The sequence below is a fragment of the Sinohyriopsis cumingii genome, chromosome 9 (genome assembly GCF_028554795.1).
Source record: "Sinohyriopsis cumingii isolate HCF-2022 chromosome 9, ASM2855479v2, whole genome shotgun sequence".
NCBI lineage: Eukaryota > Metazoa > Mollusca > Bivalvia > Unionida > Unionidae > Sinohyriopsis > Sinohyriopsis cumingii.
In genome coordinates this window covers 118,764,240-118,785,317 of record NC_142969.1, presented here as the reverse complement: position 1 = coordinate 118,785,317, position 21,078 = coordinate 118,764,240, and the positions used below count along the sequence as shown (strand labels likewise).

Below are 21,078 nucleotides of genomic sequence, written 5' to 3'. Positions count from 1 at the left end.
GAATATCTGTGTAAGTGTAAAATTACCCAACTATAAACTGTGCCAGCAGATAATGGTTTATGATTTTGTGTATAGGCAGTTTTATTCTATACAGATTTACTCTTGTATGGTTGATAGCATTATGTTTGGTTGGTTTTTATGTACTGCAAACACAAACTGAAACTATTTAATCAGCAGGATTAAGTGCACTGAGTGCAAATGCTTTAAGCTGGCTGACAATAGCCATGTTACATGCTGAAATGTATTGGGTGTGATACGAGTCATATATGCAGCATTTGTGTCTGATGGACAGGTAATCTGTGTCTGACCGTCTTGGCCAGGCAGTGAGGAGATGCAACATCAGAGGTGAATATGCCATTAGCCTTGCTACTGCCTCAGTGAATGACTCTATGCTGGTGAAAATATTAAAAGCAGAGAGTAAAATTAACCATTCTATATCAGGCATCAAACACAGTTTTAGCCGCTTTCTTCCCCTCCATGATCAGTACAGTTGTACCTATAGGATCAATTCCAACTTGGTATGCTGGCCTATATAGTCCAACAGTGGCATCCAAGGTTGTTTGGCAGAAGTTAATAGTAGCACTGTGATGACCTCAACTGATGCAAGGGGGTACCAATTATAGTGATTAGATGAAAGGATCACCCATCTCCATCATAAGTGGACTTTGCCAACAGAGGCAGATGGTACGTTGTCGACAATATGGTCAATACCAACTCCAATAAGGCCTATACTAATGCGAACCTCTGTTCTAGGTATACAAGGTCACTTACTAAACAGCTTAGCTGGTCCAGACCTTTTAGTCTCGTGGTATCTATACCCAACTGTGAAAGAGATCAACTTGGGTTTGATTCCAGACCATGACATTTTAAAATTTGTCTCCCCTCCTGTTACATCTAACTCTCAGTTGCTGTTGGTCAGGTTGGGAATACGGTTCGACTGCTCTGAGTGGTGAAACATGATGACATTTAAGGATGAATCTCAGGGTAAGAGTGTAGTGGTCTAGTAGCTGTGTGTGGCCAGTAATTAACTAGCTAGCTGGTCTGGACATTTTAGTATTGTGGTATATGCACCTGACTGTGAGACAGACAACCTGGTTTTGATTCCCAACCACAGTAGTTAGAATTTATTTCCTCTCCTATTACAGCTGTATGGATCCATATAGGCCTGGTGCTATTATGAATCCATCTGATTCCATTCCAAATACAAAGTCAGGTAGGTCCAGTACCATTACAGACCTATGATGGTCCATTGCCAACTCCTCATCCCCATTACAGACCCATGATGGTCTATTGCCAACTCCTCATCCCCATTACAGACCCATGATGGTCCACTGCCAGCTCCTCATCCCCATTACAGACCTATGATGGTCTACTGCCAACTCTTCATCCCCATTACAGACCCATGTTGGTCCATCGCCAATTCCTCATCGCTGTTTAAAACAGAGCCAGCTTGTCTTGTTATGGCCTACCAATCCGGTTGCAACAACAATGCAGTCTAAGAGAGATCATACTATTTTTGGACCATAATCGTTTCACATAAGAAAGAGTAGACAGCTTTGGCTCCTTCACAGCACCTCACAGCTTACCATTACAGTGATGGCTTTGGTGAAATTATAGTTCAGGTTGCCTGATATCATTTTCAGACCTTTGATGATGCATTCTGCGATCCTCAGGAAATTACAGTATCCCAACTTGTATCCTAATCTACTTTGCCATCTGTCTCAGAGGGGAAGGCATGGTAGCTCAGCTGGTAGAGTGTCAGATGTGTGTTATGTATATCTATATTGTGTACATCACTCTGTCCATAATTGGGGACTTTACTTTAAGTCAACGATCTTCTGTAAACATGTTTACATAGCTCCATTTTGTCAATGAAGTTGTAAATAAAATGTTGGCATAACCTTTTGAGTTTAGATTATTTGTTTAACAAACCTTTTTACAGTTTGATGGAATTTTAGGATGTGTATAGGAAGGGACTGGTAAATAAATAATTCCTGTTTTTGATTTAAATATGTCTTTTGAATTCATTTGATATCAAGGTTTACAGTTGTATTTATATATAATTCAAGAGTTATTTATTAAAAATATGTATTGAAATTACAAAGTGATCATTAACTTTGGATTAACACACTAATTTGGAATTATTTTGCATTCATTCAGAGACATTCTAGATTGCATCATTGTGGTACATCAGGACAGTCAAGACTTCAAATACATTTGGAACATTCTAAATTTTGGTATTTTAATAGGATATATAATTATTTTGGATTCAATTCACAATGCTCTAAATGTTTTTATTTTACTTAGATTGTTAGCTTAACTTTCTTTCTTTCTTTTACAAGAGAAGTCAGATTTTCAGAACGATACATAAGAATGGAGTTGGTAATTTTTATTATTGGTTTTTGACATTATTCATACTGTATGCAATATATTTACACAAACTTATATATTTACATGCAGATGATGATGAATGTATCAAGGGAACTCACACTTGTCATCCAACCAATGGACAATGTACAAACACAGATGGGAGTTATACTTGTTCTTGTAAGGCAGGCTATGGTGGAAATGGAGTTGTCTGCACAGGTAAACAAATTCTAGTGTATATCATGTGGACACTGAAGACAAGTAACAAAACCATTCAAAATTACAGCCTGCCTGATGACCCAGAACCAGCTTTTGACTGGACTTGTAACATTTTAAAGGATTTTGCTATTTGTTACATTAATTATGGGTCTGATAACCAGCCGGTACTAAAATTTAATTATGAACCCTGAGTACGAAGTAGATTTCTTTAATGATAATGGTTTACAGGTCTCAGGCAAATTTATGAATTAATATCCTTAAGATTGTGAATTAATTATAATTTAATTGGTTAAATATAATTTAAGTAATACACAGTGCATCCTTCTCTGGCTCCTTGCTGGGCCCCTCTTTGTCTACTATGGTTCTTTGCCCAGACATGATGTCATTGCAGCCAATATATGTTAATAAGCTAGTAACTAAATTTAGATACATTGTCATACTGAACCAATCAGATGACTGAGTTTTAGCATGTGATCAAACATTGTCAGTTAGGCATCATTCATGTAATTGTACACCTGTAGAGATGCACTATGTTCAGTGCAGATGCTGCATTTTTGTATGGAGTATTGGCAGATGTTATTATAGCAATCCTCAGGATCAGACTTATGGAGTTTTGCTTATCAGTGTCCCGATGTATAAGCCCCTTGCGGCTCCAACCCTACAAACTCCACCGGGTCTCTCTTACTGAGATATTCCTATTGAAACAATTCAGGGGCCATTGCCAAGTTTCATGCATTCACAACTTGGCTTTCAACCCCCAATTTGTGTCATTACTTAACTGTACTCAACTATTATGCCCACATACTTCATACCTGCATCCTACGGTGCATGTATGGAGTATCAGCTGAAGTTCTATTGTATCCACACACAGAGATAATAATTTTTGTGTTGGGTCTTTAGTTTTATGTTCATATAATCTACAAAAATATTGGTACACAATTAAAATGTGCATAATTTACAGCATTCTCACAATAATATCGTATTCATAGCTGTGATAATGCAGTAATGTTATGTTTTAATTTTTCTGCCCTCCTTTTTTCAGAATTACATTTGACTTTATGAAAAATAATGGTCCAGTATGACATATCCACGATGATGTAGTAAGAATTCATTAATTGTTTTCCTGTTTTTAAATAGAGATACATGAATACAAATAGACATTATTTTTTAAAATAAATATGTTGGTTGTCCATTTACCAATAGATATTAATGAGTGTGCTGTTGGAACCAATGCCTGTGACAAAAGACTTGGCAGAGGAATGTGTACAAATACTGATGGATCCTACGTCTGTTCTTGTTCCACTGGATATATTTTGGCTCCTGATGGAGTAAACTGCAATGGTAAATATCGTACCAGTTTGTCACTTAGTCTCAATCGTTAATTATGTTTCCTTTGTCTCAATAAATGTATTGAATATGCCCATAATCTTACATAAATTTTAATTACCTCATTTTATATTTATTAAATATTTAATTTAGACAGTATTTGAAAACATTATAAGTGCTTGTATTAATGCAAATAGGGACTTAATTGCCTTTTTATGCCATGGAATGTTCATTTTTAAAATCAGTAATATGCTGTAGTTGTAATTTGGAATTTGTGATGTTACAATCAAGAATTAAGAATTTGTTATGTTACAATCAAGAATTACAGTAAGTAGCAAAGACGGCTATTTCCTTTTTTATGTCACACTTATTCAATGAGTTAATGATTTTGTTTTGGGTACCAGTCTTAAAATTTAGAATGCCAAAATAAAAAATTCCAATAAAGAGTTTAACAGAATCTATAAAATGTACTGATGTGTTAGGATCAGAATAAATAAGAGAAACAACATACAAGAAATTTTATTGAACAATGGTAGTCTGAGTAAAATACATAAAACACTAGCTCTGTACCAGCTATTTTACCGACATAAGAACAACATTTCCTAATTCAGCAGACAGGTACACAGTATATATTTACAGTGTAACAGTACACATTTAGACATTACAGTGCCAATGGTAATATCAGATTTAAAAGACAATGCAGTAGTAAAAGACAATCGAATATTAGATAAAAGACAGTACAACAGCAGATTTTTAAGACAATACAGCATTAGATGCAAGACAGTACAAACAGGCAGGATCTTGATTAAACCTGAATTCTGTCCCCTGGATGATGGCCTCTTCAGTGTGGTTTTGCAAATTCCACACCAAATTGTGTAATTTCTCTATCCCTGGCTGTCTGTATGTCTGTCTTTTTCTCATGTGATTAATTATAAAACAAAACTAACAAAAGTAATCTGTTCAGAACATTTTACAACATGTATGCACATTATTAGATTAATAACCTGTACAATCTTAATTAATGTAGATGTTGATGAATGTACAAGGCAAACAGACAACTGTTCAGAGATTTGCACGAATACAGATGGCAGGTACCTGTGCAGCTGTCAGACAGGGTTTAGGCTGGCTGCAGATCAGCACACTTGCATAGGTCTGTATATGGTAAAACTAGAATGCTTTCTTCTTCAGTTACATTGTTCAATTATAATACAATAGGAGTACATTCATTATCATGCATAGTTGGCCCTTGATAGCTAGAAAAGACAGTCAGCATGTCTTATGGCATGGTAACAACAAAAGTGGTAAAAGGGCTATGGCTGACTATACTGATCTGTTCTTCCAATTCATTATCCAGTAATAATAATACAATAGGAGTACATCCATTACCATGCATATTTGACCCTCACAAGCTAGAAAAAGCATTTCCCATGTCTTTTGGCATGTTTTAACAACAAATTGGTGAAAGGTCCTTGGCAAGACTACAGACTAGACTCAGGTCTCCCCTTACATACATTATCCACTCATGATGCAATAGGAGCACATCTATTACGATGCATATTTGGCCCTCACTACCTAGAAAAGATGTTCGCCATGTCTCTTGGTTTGATTTAATGATAGAAGTGGTTAAAGGTCCTTGGAGTAGATGTATATATGCCAAATCGTATAAATCGAGTTACTAATTCCACTCATGTCTGTTTTGCATTATTCTTTACAAAGACTAATGGATACTGCTCTGCTTTGTTCCTTGATATGAGTTCGGTGATATCTTGGAGTTGTCTCACCTTAGAAGAATATTCCTGACCTATATTTTGTGGATAAGGGGGAACATTAAATTTGACCTATCCTTCCATCCATCCTTCTTTTCATCTGCCCCATTTTAATTTATTGACAGTGACTCTTTTAGTTATTACCAAATTTGTTATGTTGCTTGTTGCTTGATATTAATAAAACCTTGACAGTGTTCATTGTCAGCATCAGCATTTTTCATCATTATTTAGTTTAGTTATATTCCATGATTGTCTGTTTTTGCTCTTATAATTATAAAACATCACTCTGCAACTTTTCATTTTTTAGAAGAAAAAAATTCATGAATGAAATGTGTAGTAAAACCACTGTCAGTCAGTAACCTTAGCTTGTTAATATTTATTATTTTAGTAAAGAAAAGTCTTTTTTGATTGGTTTAATACCATCAGATTCTTGAAACACTCCTGTTAGTGACCAATTAGAGACATTTTTACTGCTGATCCTTTCACCACAGCTGAAAGTGGGATGGGCTATTGAATGATGTAAATGAAACCACAAGTATTGGTGGGATTGGCCTTATCTGAATAAAAAAAATAGACCATGAGTATTGTTATTAATGGATGGGAATGAGTTATTCCACTCAACATCTGACATCTCCTAACATATCATATATGGTGATATATTTGAAAGAAAACAAGTTTTTAGTAAAATATGTAATATATGATTAAATGATCATGGTTGGGTATTTATCAGTTTTTAAATTTACCTAATCGTTCACTTATCAGTTTTTAAATTTACCTAATCGTTCACAAAGTAAATAAAGTCGGAAGGATTTTATATTAACTTTGTGAGTGATTAGGTGAAACTAACAAATTGATAAATACCCAACTATGATCATTTTTATTCCTTATAATTCCAATATACTTTCTGTCTGTCATCATATCAGCAGATTTCATCAGCAAAACATTCACTTCTAGGTTTTCTTTCATTAGTGTCTTAATTGTGACAGAATAAATAGCCCTATGCATCTTCACTAGGGAAGAATCTTCAGTAGTAATAAAAGGTAGAGTGTCAGAGTGGATCATGGCAAGGATATATTGTTATGATCATTATTTTAATTTATTAAATAAATTGGTTGTAGCTGTTTAAACCAGGCTATTCCTTTTTTCAAATTTTATGCATGTGTATGGCAAATGTTGTTATAGCATTGCTTGCTTTGTATTGCGATCTTTCAAAAGCAAAATCATGTCCATTTTTAGTGAGATCCCTTGCTCGACATATGATCCAGACCTTTTTCATAAAAGCCTGGAGTGAAACATTGTTGAAGCAAAATGCAATGATTGGCTTGTAAATCCTGAAACATGCTTTCTTGGCAGAAGGGATGAGAGTTGAAATGCTGGAATGATTGTGCAATTACATTGTTTTAACTTCTATTGGACGATTTTAATCAGGGGTTTAACATTTAGGTCAGAAACCTCAAAGATGGATAGGTGTGGCTTGTTGTTATTATGGACAATGGTGTAGATATAACTATACGTAAAATTACCTGGAAAATTGGAACTAAAAGTAGTTGTCAGAATTTACGAATGTATAAAACAATTTTGATCAGTATCATGTGACCATAACCATTTATATCAGATCAGATTGCAGAAAATTTGGTCAGTTCATAAGAATTGGAATTATTATGTATTGCAGTTTGCAGTACAACTAAACTTATAATATGATATACATGTATATCATGAGAATGAAAGCTTGGAATATTCTTGGCTGCTTGGTATTATGCACCTTCACTGTTGCTCTCTAATTAGTTAGACCCATACTCTCTAATTAGTTAGACCCAGATTATAGTCCATGTATGAAATAGAAATTATGCCTGATTTCTTCAAAGTGATTTTATTCTGAGCACAGTTACAGGTTTCCAGTTTATACTTTTATGTTCTGAGAATAAGTGGCAGCTATTACTGATGATGATGATGATGATGATGATAATGATGATTGTTATTATTATTATTATTATTATTATTATTCTTTCAGTTGAGAAGGCATGTAATGCCACTTCAGCCCCTTCCTGTGAATATCAGTGTACTTCATTGAATGGGACAGACACATGTGTATGTAATACAGGCTACAGATTGTCAGGACTGACAGCATGTATTGGTAGGTAACTTGGATTGACAGATAGATGGATTGATAGATAAACAGATAGTATACATAGATAAGAGTTTATTGTTTACTAATCTATGAATATGTGAACTTTTCAAGAGAAATAATTTTGATAATTCACTGGACTAAATTGTCAAAATTATTTTTTCACGTCAGTCAGTAGACAGCAATGCCATACTATGACCATGGTCTAATAGCATCATGGCCACCTGTATTGAAGAAGTACCAGGTTCAAATCCAACAATGGGTTTTATTTCAGTTTTGTTTCTGTACATTTTAACTTTGAATTAGGAAGGAAAATTGTTACTACTGATATTTTTGGGCTAAAAGCAGACCAAAAATCATTAATGGCTGACTTTATTACGTGGAATGTTTAAAGAAACGTGTTACTTCAATCTGTTAAACATATAAACTAACCAGCACATTTGAGAATAAAAAGGAAAATTGCTTATTCCAAATGAATAATTAGTATATTTTCATCTGTTGCATGAAAATACTGAGTTTTTCACCCACTCGATGAAATCTATCCATTATTAACTCAATACAAGCATATATCCTCTATGTAAACTCCCAACAGAAACAGATATGCTGCTAACTGATGGAGCTAAAATTATAGTTTTCACTAAATACAAACTTCTCATGCAACCTTTTGAACTCATCATATACTATATTTGAGAATAAAGTATAGACCTTTTATTGATGTTGCCATGGGCGATTGAGATATTTTCTTTGGAGTATATTGCAAAACAATATTAGTACTGAACCTTACTATGTTTAGGTGGTTTAATACTGATTTCACTTTCAGTCCTTAATGTAAATACAAATACAGAATATGGCTATTGTCGTGTTTGAATCGAAATTTAGCTTTAACAGACAGAAAAGGCAGAACAAGTTGCAGAATATCATAGTATTTCTTACTTACAAATCTGTACCCCAGTCCAAGACTTATTCATTCATAATCATGTTACCATCTCCATGATTGCACTTATTCATTCATAACCATGCTTCCATCTCCATGATTGCACTTATTTATAACCATGCTTCCATCTCCATGATTGCACTTATTTATAACCATGTTACCATCTCCATGATTGCACTTATCCATTCATAATCATGTTACCATCTCCATGATTGCACTTATCCATTCATAACCATGTTTCCATCTCCATGATTGCACTTATTCATTCATAACCATGTTACCATCTCCATGATTGCACTTATTCATTCATAATCATGTTACCATCTCCATGATTGCACTTATTCATTCATAACCATGTTTCCATCTCCATGATTGCACTTATTCATTCATAATCATGTTACCATCTCCATGATTGCACTTATTCATTTATAATCATGTTACCATCTCCATGATTGCACTTATTCATTCATAACCATGTTACCATCTCCATGATTACACTTATTCATTCATAATCATGTTACCATCTCCATTATTGCACTTATTCATTCATAATCATGTTTCCATTTCCATGATTGCACTTATTCATTCATAATCATGTTACCATCTCCATGATTGCACTTATTCATTCATAATCATGTTACCATCTCCATGATTGCACTTATTCATTCATAACCATGTTACCATCTCCATGATTGCACTTATCCATTCATAATCATGTTACCATCTCCATGATTGCACTTATTCATTCATAATCATGTTACCATCTCCATGATTGCACTTATTCATTCATAACCATGTTACCATCTCCATGTTTGCACTTATTCATTCATAATCATGTTACCATCTCCATGATTGCACTTATTCATTTATAATCATGTTACCATCTCCATGATTGCACTTATTCATTCATAATCATGTTACCATCTCCATGATTGGACTTATTCATTCATAATCATGTTACCATCTCCATGATTGCACTTATTCATTCATAATCATGTTACCATCTCCATGATTGCACTTATTCATTCATAATCATGTTACCATCTCCATGATTGCACTTATCGATTCATAACCATGTTTCCATTTCCATGATTGCACTTATCCATTCATAACCATGTTACCATCTCCATGATTGCACTTATTCATTCATAATCATGTTACCATCTCCATGATTGCACTTATTCATTCATAACCATGTTACCATCTCCATGATTGCACTTATTCATTCATAACCATGTTTCCATCTCAATGATTGCACTTATTCATTCATAATCATGTTACCATCTCCATGATTGCACTTATTCATTCATAACCATGTTACCATCTCCATGATTGCACTTATTCATTTATAATCATGTTACCATCTCCATGATTGCACTTATTCATTCATAATCATGTTACCATCTCCATGATTGCACTTATTCATTTATAATCATGTTACCATCTCCATGAATGCACTTATTCATTCATAACCATGTTACCATCTCCATGATTGCACTTATTCATTCATAATCATGTTACCATCTCCATGATTGCACTTATTCATTTATAATCATGTTACCATCTCCATGATTGCACTTATTCATTTATAATCATGTTACCATCTCCATGATTGCACTTATTCATTTATAATCATGTTACCATCTCCATGATTGCACTTATTCATTCATAACCATGTTACCATCTCCATGATTGCACTTATTCATTTATAATCATGTTACCATCTCCATGATTGCACTTATTCATTCATAACCATGTTTCCATCTCCATGATTGCACTTATTTATAATCATGTTACCATCTCCATGATTGCACTTTTCATTCATAATCATGTTTCCATTTCCATGATTGCACTTATTCATTCATAATCATGTTTCCATCTCCATGATTGCACTTATTCATTTATAATCATGTTACCATCTCCATGATTGCACTTATTCATTCATAATCATGTTTCCATCTCCATGATTGCACTTATTTATAATCATGTTACCATCTCCATGATTGCACTTTTCATTCATAATCATGTTTCCATTTCCATGATTGCACTTATTCATTCATAATCATGTTTCCATCTCCATGATTGCACTTATTCATTTATAATCATGTTACCATCTCCATGATTGCACCATGATTTAGAAGAAGGACATTGTGCTAAAGTCTATCCAACTGTGTTTCCTCTTCTGCATGTATGGAAATCGACCTTAAAATTATTACATGGGTCGCTCATGTAATAACCATATGACATGAGTACAAGTCTTGGGTCCCTCCCCTGGTGTTTTTAGAATGGTGTCAAAGATTCAATATAAATGAATTGTAATTATAGTAACATTTTGTTATATGCCTTTTAACCAGCAGGCAAAGGAACCAATAATGTTATAGAATTGTTTTGTTCGTCCATACTAACCTACATTCATCCATACATGCATCCATTCAGTGTGCACAGTTAATGTAGTTTTTGAACATCTGCCTTTACAAAACCGTGTGAATGGCTAGCAAATGGAGGAATGAAGAATCCTGTTGATATAGAGATCTAAAAGTCAGAGGTCAATTACACTGACAGAAGAAAGAAAAATGGTTTCTTCACAACAACTTGTGTTCTACATCATCAAACTGTACTCAGTTTTGTGGATAACTTGCAATTAGAGTGAAAAAATGTTTAATAATTTTAGAATCAGAAGGTCAAAGGTCAAGACCACACTGTTGGTTTCTACACAAAAATTGTTAGCACTCAACCATTTTTACAAAGTTTTTGGAGAGTTCACTCTGGATAAAAAAACAAATTGATTGATGCTGGTGTGAAAAGGTCAGAAGTCAAGGTCAGTCTTGCTAAAAGAAGAAAAATGTTTTCACATGGTAACTTTAACTGGACCACATACCTTCATCAAACAGTGTGGCTGGTTGTACTTAAAGTGCAGATAAACTCAAATTAGTTTCAGGGTAAAAAGGTCAAGGTTATTTTGACACAGGATTTAAAATGGTTTTGCATAAGAACTGCTGTTCTAGATTAAGTTCCTTTACCAAATTTTATGGATGGCTTCAAATTACCATAGAAAAGCAAAATATAGAATTTAGGATCAAAGGTAATGGTCATGGTAAGTCTAATAAGAAAATAAAATTTAAGCATACTCAGTAAGTTTTGTTCAAGACTGTGTATCTTGACAAAAAGTCAAGGTTGTTGGAACCAAATGGTCAATACTATTAGGAATCAACAATACCCTGCTAGAATCTTCATGAAATACACATAGGACTCATAAACATTTGGTAGTTGTATCACGTACCACTCACTATACTCTTGTTCTTAGCAGAACATACAGTAATGTGTAATGGAGTTTGGTTTCAACTTGGGTTACAGTCTGGAAATTGACTATCCTAATTTAACATGTCTTTCTTTCTTACCCTTTGCTTGTTGAAGGCCAAGTCATAAATTCTTTGCTGTTTAACTGTGCATAACCCTAGTATAAAACTTTTTAAAGTTTCCACAATCTTGTAGATAAACTTCTCGTTTGCTTGTTTAGTGAAATAATTGGTTGCCTAGGCAATTAATCATGACATAATAATGATTATGATTTATTTGTTAGAACACTTGAAGACTTTGAACCTTAGGTGTTGTCTTTAGATTTAAGTACTTTCCTCATGTCCCATTGAACCTGTGAATATGACCAATGGAATGTTATTCAAATACATTCCTCATGTTCCAATGAACATATGATATGACCATGTTATTCAAATACTTTCCTCTTGTCCCAATGAACATGTGATATAACCATGTTATTCAAATACTTTCCTTTTGTCCCAAAGAACATGTGATATAACCATGTTGTTCAGATACTTTCCTCATGTCCCCATGAACAAGTGAATATGACAATATTGTTCATATACATTATTGTGTCCCAACAAACATGTAAATATGAACATTTTCAAATACTTTCCTCATGTCCCAATGAACATGTGATATGGCCATGTTATTCAGATACTTTCCTCATGTCCCAATGAACATGTGATATGACCATGTTATTCAACTACTTTCCTCCTGCCCCAACAATCATGTGAATATGACCATGCTATTCAAATAAAATCCTCACATCATAATGAATATGTGAATATGACCATGTTATTCAGATACCTTCATCATGTCCCAATGAACATGTGAATATGATAATTTTTTTATCTGTACCTTGTTGTAAAACAAAATTTCAGACATTGATGAATGCACAGAGTCCCAACCTTGTGATGTTCAGCATGGATTCTGCACAAATACAGCTGGGAGTTTCACATGTTCGTGTCTGGATAACTACATCCTAGGACCAGGAAATACATGTAGAGGTATGTGCTCTGTATACAAGTTACTGTTGTATGATTTCATTCATAAAGATGAACCATTCTTTAGAGTTGTTTTTATCATATTAACACACATGATACCTTACTGTTATGAATTCCAAATGTAATTAACAGCTATAATGCATCTATAGAGAGATTATTAGAGAGAATAATATAGCAGTATTTATTTCATACCTCATAAAGCCTGAAATTCCAATACGAGTCTAGCAGCAGGAAGGAATTTGACCTGTACCTACCTGTAATTTCAGATCGTAATGGTGGTTTTACTGTTTGGAGTCGTTGGTTGCCATGTTCAAAAACCTGTGGTGGAGGAACTCAGATGAGAACACGCACATGCACAAATCCCTCACCAGCTGGATATGGTGCACCATGTAATGGGTCTACATCAGAAACAGAAGTTTGCAATTCTGTCCTATGCCCAGGTATACTTTCAACTCATCATCATTTTCTTTTTTCCAGTCATTTTTTTCTTGAGGTCCCGAGTTGTTGTGATTGAAAGTGATGATTTTGTTTACTAGTGTAAACATGCATTTCATAATTGCACAGAAATTATTTTGATTTCAGACAATAAGATATTTGAATGCACGTTTTGTAGACATCTTTTATTAAAATAGAGAGCTTCAAACCCAGATGTCTATTCCCATAATGTTTTGTCAGTATTTTTATCATAACAAGATTTCTTGAATTAAGAATAAGTAAGCACATGTTATCCTGGAAACTTGAAATGGTGAGAAAATCTGGATTGACCAGATGAATCATTTATTTTTGTGGTATTAGTTTTCTCAGTTTTATGAAAAATTACTCTTTCCTTGTTACTTATATTGATAATGGTAATGGAGTCTTGTTGTTTCCACAGAAGGTTCAATATTCATTGGATTGTTAAAATTTGTGGCTTGTAACAGTGACAACATCCAGAAAATTGGCACCCCATGATATTTAGAAATTGGTATCTCCTGAAAATTAACGAATTCACAGTGATAGAGTTATGTTGTTAAATATGTTAATTTATTCCCAAACGTCCAGATTCTTGAATCTCTTCTCAGATGCCCTTACTCTTTAATCTCTTTTCAGATGTTGGTAATCTTAATCTCTTCTCAAATGCTGGTAGTCTTACATCTCTTCTCAAATGCTGGTAGTCTTACATATCTTCTCAAATGCTGGTAGTCTTACATATCTTCTCAAATGTTGGTAGTCTTACATCTCTTCTCAAATGTTGGTAGTCTTACATATCTTCTCAAATGCTGGTAGTCTTACATCTCTTCTCAAATGCTGGTAGTCTTACATCTCTTCTCAAATGTTGGTAGTCTTACATCTCTTCTCAAATGCTGGTAGTCTTACATCTCTTCTCAAATGCTGGTAGTCTTACATATCTTCTCAAATGTTGGTAGTCTTACATCTCTTCTCAAATGCTGGTAGTCTTACATCTCTTCTCAAATGCTGGTAGTCTTACATATCTTCTCAAATGTCTGTAGTCTTACATCTCTTCTCAAATGCTGGTAGTCTTAAATCTCTTCTCAGATATCAGTACTCTTACATCTCTTCTCAAATGTCTGTAGTCTTACATCTCTTCTCATATGCTGGTAGTCTTAAATCTCTTCTCAGATATCAGTACTCTTACATCTCTTCTCAAATGACCTTACTCTTTATTAATCAGTTTGTCCTTGTATTATCCTTTTTTAAATATAAAAGCAAATGGATAGATTTCATGCTTAATTTTTTTAATTAATGTGAAATTACTAATGATTTGTAGGATGCCATTTTTTATTTATTGGTAGCAGCCACAAAATTCAAGATTCGATGAACAATAAGCAAGGTTCGGCTGCTCATTCTTGGATTATTTTTGGTACAGTCATTGACCATTGTAGGGCTGGAGGAGAGAGTCCTCCACATTTTATCATGGAAATGAAGGCCATAACAATGCAGAATATCCTAAGTAGAAAGTTTGCCCTAATAATGTCTTACAAATCAGTGAAGGTCAGTTACTTCATCCTGGACACTGATATCAAGTACTGTTCTGAGATTTGACTGGAAATTTTCTTCAGTAAGGACATCTCTCCTTGTCCTTTAGTTTTTTCTGTTACTAGTGGTTATCCTTCTTTGTACTGTCTCTTCTTATATTATTGTTTCACTATTCAGAAATGAGGGCTCATATCATCAAATGGCATCCTCCAGGGTTACAGAGGTAGAGGTTTAAATGTTCGTCAGTTTCCTTCACCTCATGTTACCATTATCACTAATTGTGTTCCTCCAAGAAAACTTGGTATAATTTAGCCCTCCCACAAATGCAAGGATCTTTTGTTAATCTTTAACTTGAGTTTAAACTGAAGAGCATCCAGTGTAAAGGTGGTCACCTAGTGGTGACAAGGGGAAATAATTATGGTGGAATCTTGGTAATTATAAAGGGATCATCTTCCTGTAGATACTATGTTTTGTTGCCTCTTTCTGTGAGGCTTGGATTTAGTGGGATAGAAGAAGTTAATTCACAACTTGCATGTGATTGGGTAAATAATTGTTGAAAAAATAATTCACCCCAAAATATTTCCATTCTGCATCTAATCAAATTAACAATGAAGATTAACCAGGCAGATGACACACCTTTTCAAGAGGAAGTAAATACGCCTGATCTGAACTCTCTATAAAACATTATCTACACATGTCAAGATATATGCATTTTATTTAGATAATTGATCCTGCTGATAAGTGATAATGAAATAATCATAAACCAAATTAAGTGTGTGGTGGATACTTTTCAAGATTTGCTCCATAAAAATAATAACCAATTAAGTGTGTGGTAGATACTTTTCAAGTTTTGCTGTATAAAAAAATAACCAATTAAGTGTGTGGTGGATACTTCCTATGTTTTGCTGTATAAAAATAATAACCAATTAGGTGTGTGGTGGATACATTTCAAGTCTTGCACCATAAAAATAATAACCAATTAAGTCTGTGGTAGATACTTTTCAAGTTTTGCTGTATAACAATAATAACAAATTAAGTGTGTGGTGGATACTTCCTATGTTTTGCTGTATAAAAATAATAACCAATTAGGTGTGTGGTGGATACATTTCAAGTCTTGCACCATAAAAATAATAACCAATTAAGTCTGTGGTAGATACTTTTCAAGTTTTGCTGTATAAAATAATAACCAATTAAGTGTGTGGTGGATACTTCCTATGTTTTGCTGTATAAAAATAATAACCAATTAAGTGTGAGGTGGATACTTTTCAAGCCTTGCTGTATAAAAATAATAACCAGTTAAGTGTGTGGTGGATACTTTTCAGGTCTTGCTGTATAACAATAATAACCAATTAAGTGTGTGGTGGATACTTCCTATGTTTTGCAGAGGAAAATTGCTGAATGATTTGTTTACGGATACACAATTACTTTCTGACTCTGTTTTAAATTTACTTTAATATTCAGCCTCTGATGATGAATCCAACTACGGTGTTCTTGTTCAATTCGGTGGCCTAACAGTCAGCCAGGTAAGACACCATTAGTTAACATGAATCAGTGCATGAAACAAGCTCGAATATTCTCATCCACCCTGCTGTACATCATATAGAGATTCTATTTTTAGAAAACTGCTGATACAGGCAACATACATTAACAGTGTTTATGCATTAAAACAAGCCTCAGAATTTAGTGGATTTGAATCAAAACATAGCCATGTGTAGCTGTATTTAAAAGCACTTACAGCATTCCATCTTTACAGATGGGACAAATAATGCTATCATTTGTATTTCTAAATTAAAATATGAGGTATGAATGGTGTTATTTTCATATGTGAAGTAATGGGCATTGTATTCATATGTGAAGTAATGGTTGATATATTCATATGTAAAGTTATGGGTGGTATGTGTGTCTGTGATGTAATGGTTGCTATGTTAACCAGAAGTTGTTCTTTGCCACTTATTTCTGAAATTGTTGGCTGATACAAAGAAAAATCACATAACTGCAAGTAGCAGTTGCACTCTTTGACATGTAGAAATTTAGCATTTTGGGAGGCTTGCAATTTATGATGGAGAAATTTAGCATTTTGGAAGGCTTGCAGTTTGTGACATGTAGAAATTTAGCATTTTGAGAGGCTCACAGTTTATGACATGTAGAAATGTAGCATTTTGGGAGGCTCACACTTTATGTCATGTAGAAATATAGCATTTTGGGAGGCTTGCATTTTATGACATGTAGAAATTGAGCATTTTGGGAGGCTTTCATTTTATGACATGTAGAAATTTAGCAATTTGAGAGGATTGCAGTTTATGTCATGTAGAAATTTAGCATTTTAGGAGACTTGCTCTTTATGACATGTATAAATTTGGCATTTTGAGAGGGTTGCACTTTATGACATGTAGAAATATAGCATTTTGGGTGTTTGCATTTAATGACATGTAGAAACTTAGCATTTTGAGAGGCTTGCAGCTTGCATCATGTAGAAATTTAGCATTTTAGGAGGCTTGCATTTTATGACATGTAGAAATTTAGCATTTTGGGAGGCTTGCTTTTTGTGACATGTAGAAATTTAGCATTATGAGAGGCTTGCAGTTTATGTCATGTAGAAATTTAGCATTTTAGGAGACTTGCTCTTTATGACATGTATAAATTTGGCATTTTGAGAGGCTTGCATTTTATGACATGCAGAAATTTAGCAGTTTGAGAGGGTTGCACTTTATAACATGTAGAAATATAGCATTTTGGGTGTTTGCATTTAATGACATGTAGAAACGTAGCATTTTGAGAGGTTTGCAGCTTACATCATGTAGAAATTTAGCATTTTAGGAGGCTTGCATTTTATGACATGTAGAAATTTAGCATTTTGGGAGGCTTGCTTTTTGTGACATGTAGAAATTTAGCATTATGAGAGGCGTGCAGTTTATGTCATGTAGAAATTTAGCATTTTAGGAGACTTGCTCTTTGTGACATGTATAAATTTGGCATTTTGAGAGGCTTGCATTTTATGACATGTAGAAATTAAGCATTCTGAGAGGCTTGCACTTTATGGCAATCATGTAGAAATTGAGCATTTTGAGAGGCTTGCACCTTATGGCATGTAGAAATTTACTATTTTGAGAGGCTTGTACTTTTTGACATGTAGAAATTTAGCATTCTGGAAGGCCTGCAAAATTTAATCATATTGGTAAACCTTTATAAAGTGTGATCCCACTGTGGAATGCTCCATTATAACATGAATTCAGATAAAGCACGATCTTGTTGTGGCTCCTGAAATTTCATATGCATGTAGCTTTCTTGTATGCAAAAAAGTATTTTTTCTTCTTAAAAGAAGAGCAAATCACATGTAAAAGTTTACTTCATTTTGAAAGTTTGTATACATGTATATTTCTAGTACAAAAATAATGTATAGTTCTTCTTAAATGTATTAAAAATAATTTATAAAAGCTTAATTCAGTGAACATGCTGGACTTCACCACTGTTGCAAATTGCAATTTGTTTCCTTTATTGTTGACAAAATATACCATCAGGTAATTTTTTTGCGATGACATTGTTGGCTGTTTAAACTTTTATATATTATCTTGGATTTTGAGAGGAGAAATTCAAATGCACCATAAAAGGAAGCAGCAAACTTGATATAAAATGCACTGTAATCTATCATTACATAAACAAATCCTTCGTTCATATTGACAAACCATCTTAACAGTGAATTATTATATCATAATCTTATGCTGACATCTGGCCTGAGTAATGTATGCTGTGATCCACTCCAACAGTCATGCTATCAGACTAACTACAATTGACCAATCTTTGAAGGTAGGAACTGGAACAACTACAATCGACCAAACAAAGGCTAATTTTTAAAAAAAAACATACTCAGAAAAATAGTTTTGTTGACACTTCAAAGAAAAATGATTATCTTTTAAAGCACCAATCATTTTGAATAAATACTTAGCAAAACAATATTCAGTCTCAATCAGTGTTCTCTAGTTATTTCATGTTGCTGCCATTTCATCGAATCTTTTCATATCTTTTGAAAACAAGCCTTCTCAAAATTGGTCACTACAAGTCAATCACTAATATCTTACAATGATGAATTCTTAATCAGTCTTGCAGCCATATAATTATTCTCTACCATAGCCAGAATGTCTGATAAAATTTTCAGACAAAAAGATAGAGCTTTGACATATTGCAACCAAATTTGTACCATGTTAAGATTTCAAAGAATCTGGGTACCTTATTATCTGCCAGATTCCATACTACTGTACTCATCACAATGACTTATCATAAATAAATTGCGACACACTGTTACACAGAACTGTGAAAAACCATTGAACAATGAAGAGTCTGCGCAGTTGTGTGAAAAACAGAATCACAAACTTTTGTTTGATGTGAAGTTTTCTAAACTAAAATTTAGTTTTTAAGTGAATTATTTCATTCATTAGTGTTTTATTGTATGCATTTAACATACATATAAAGAGACTACACATGTAGGGGACATATTGTTTTGCTGCTGTTCATCAATATGTTTGTATGACAATCTCACATTTCACATGAAAGGATTGAACTTGGAGCTTTTAAATTGTATACAATTTATTAGGGTCATAACCTAATTAGATTCTCAGACCAGTACAGTAAATTTATCTTCTGTACAAAACTTTAACATTTTGGAGTTGGACTTTTTTCCACAAAAAATATTTTTGGTACATGTACAATTGAGCAAAACCGACTTGAGGTAGAAATTTAAGTTTTTTCCAGCTGTGCCTTTTCTTTTTCATATTGCTAGGTTTCAATATTTGTTGTTTTGGTCTGTTTTTCTGCCCATCCATGATCCACATTTTTGTTTCTGAAGCATGTCCTCATGTCCTAAACCAATTATGGCATCACCATTCAAGGCATCTCTGTGAAAGTTTGGTACACACATTGGACAAGTGAATATATATGGCATGTTTCTCATAAAACATACATTTTACATTTCCTCTTCAGGAAGTTATTATGGTGGCTATCTGCTGCCATTAATTCACTCAAGATGGATGGCACCAGTTTTATCTTTTGCTAAAGAAAACAATATTTTTAGTTATTTCAAACTTGCCTTCAAATAGTTTAGCAATGATCTCCTAAAGTTCAGTTAAAAATGCTAATAGTTATGTTGAAACTTGCCACTCAGCTAAAGGCAAAAATAAAAGTTAATTAGTAACATTATATGTATTCCAGTAATCATTATACATTTCTATTATAGGGGTCATTATTTTCTACCAGATTCATTAAAACTGATAAAAATATTTCATCATTAAATATTTTTGCATTTGTTACCGTGTAAAAATGAGACCCGCATAATTATCTGCAACAATGACAAAGCCATTTGCAAATTTGGTTGTCTAGTCAAGTCTGCAAATATTTTATTATTCCTGATTTAGATTTAAATTTTAATTAACATCTTCCTTCTTACAGTTTGCAAGCATAAAGTTATCCTTTGCACAGTCCGTGGCTAATCAGGCAAACAAATACTGTAACCAGAATGCTGAACATGCACGCCTCTGCTGCAATTCCAATCTTTACTACAGGTATGTTGTATCTTCTCTGTAAATCTGAAGACTTCATTTGTACATTTTTCCACTAGAATTTCAGTAACTTTTGGTGGACATGGAGGTGGAATAGCATTTTATGAATTATTTAAGAAGAGTTGTTGTAATTGATGAAAATATTGTTTTGTTCTTTATGTGTACATATGTGTATTATTCACACTTTCTATACATTGATGGTTTTACATAAGCTTTACTTTGTTATTAATAAGGTTTCCATGTCATGTAAAGTTTAAACAGAAGAAAGATTGCAAATACATCTTTCAAGCATTTGTTCAAATGGTGCTTTTCCTTAAATTTCAAATTTCATTGATTATTTTTTTTTTAAAGTCTTTGTGTGATCACTTTAGTTCATAAAGCATCTCTATCGAATAAACTTGGAAAATCACTGCAAAAAGTGAGAGAGAGGTTTTATACAGATATTTTTATGGTGTTGCAAGTTTATGAAGTTTCTGAGCAATTAAAACTTAGT

General features: G+C 33.6%; 1 protein-coding gene across 1 annotated transcript in view; it reads left to right on the top strand.

Annotated features, from left to right (window-relative positions):
* The window catches only part of LOC149792574 (uncharacterized), a 109,379-nt gene that overhangs the window by 75,432 nt on the left and 12,869 nt on the right, over positions 1-21,078 (top strand). The window contains exons 25-32 of the mRNA XM_089969585.1: positions 2,461-2,586; positions 3,790-3,927; positions 4,940-5,062; positions 7,690-7,812; positions 12,937-13,062; positions 13,326-13,499; positions 16,498-16,559; positions 20,476-20,588. Coding sequence (XP_089825711.1) covers positions 2,461-2,586; positions 3,790-3,927; positions 4,940-5,062; positions 7,690-7,812; positions 12,937-13,062; positions 13,326-13,499; positions 16,498-16,559; positions 20,476-20,588 — 985 coding nt within the window. The remainder of the gene's footprint in view (positions 1-2,460; positions 2,587-3,789; positions 3,928-4,939; positions 5,063-7,689; positions 7,813-12,936; positions 13,063-13,325; positions 13,500-16,497; positions 16,560-20,475; positions 20,589-21,078) is intronic.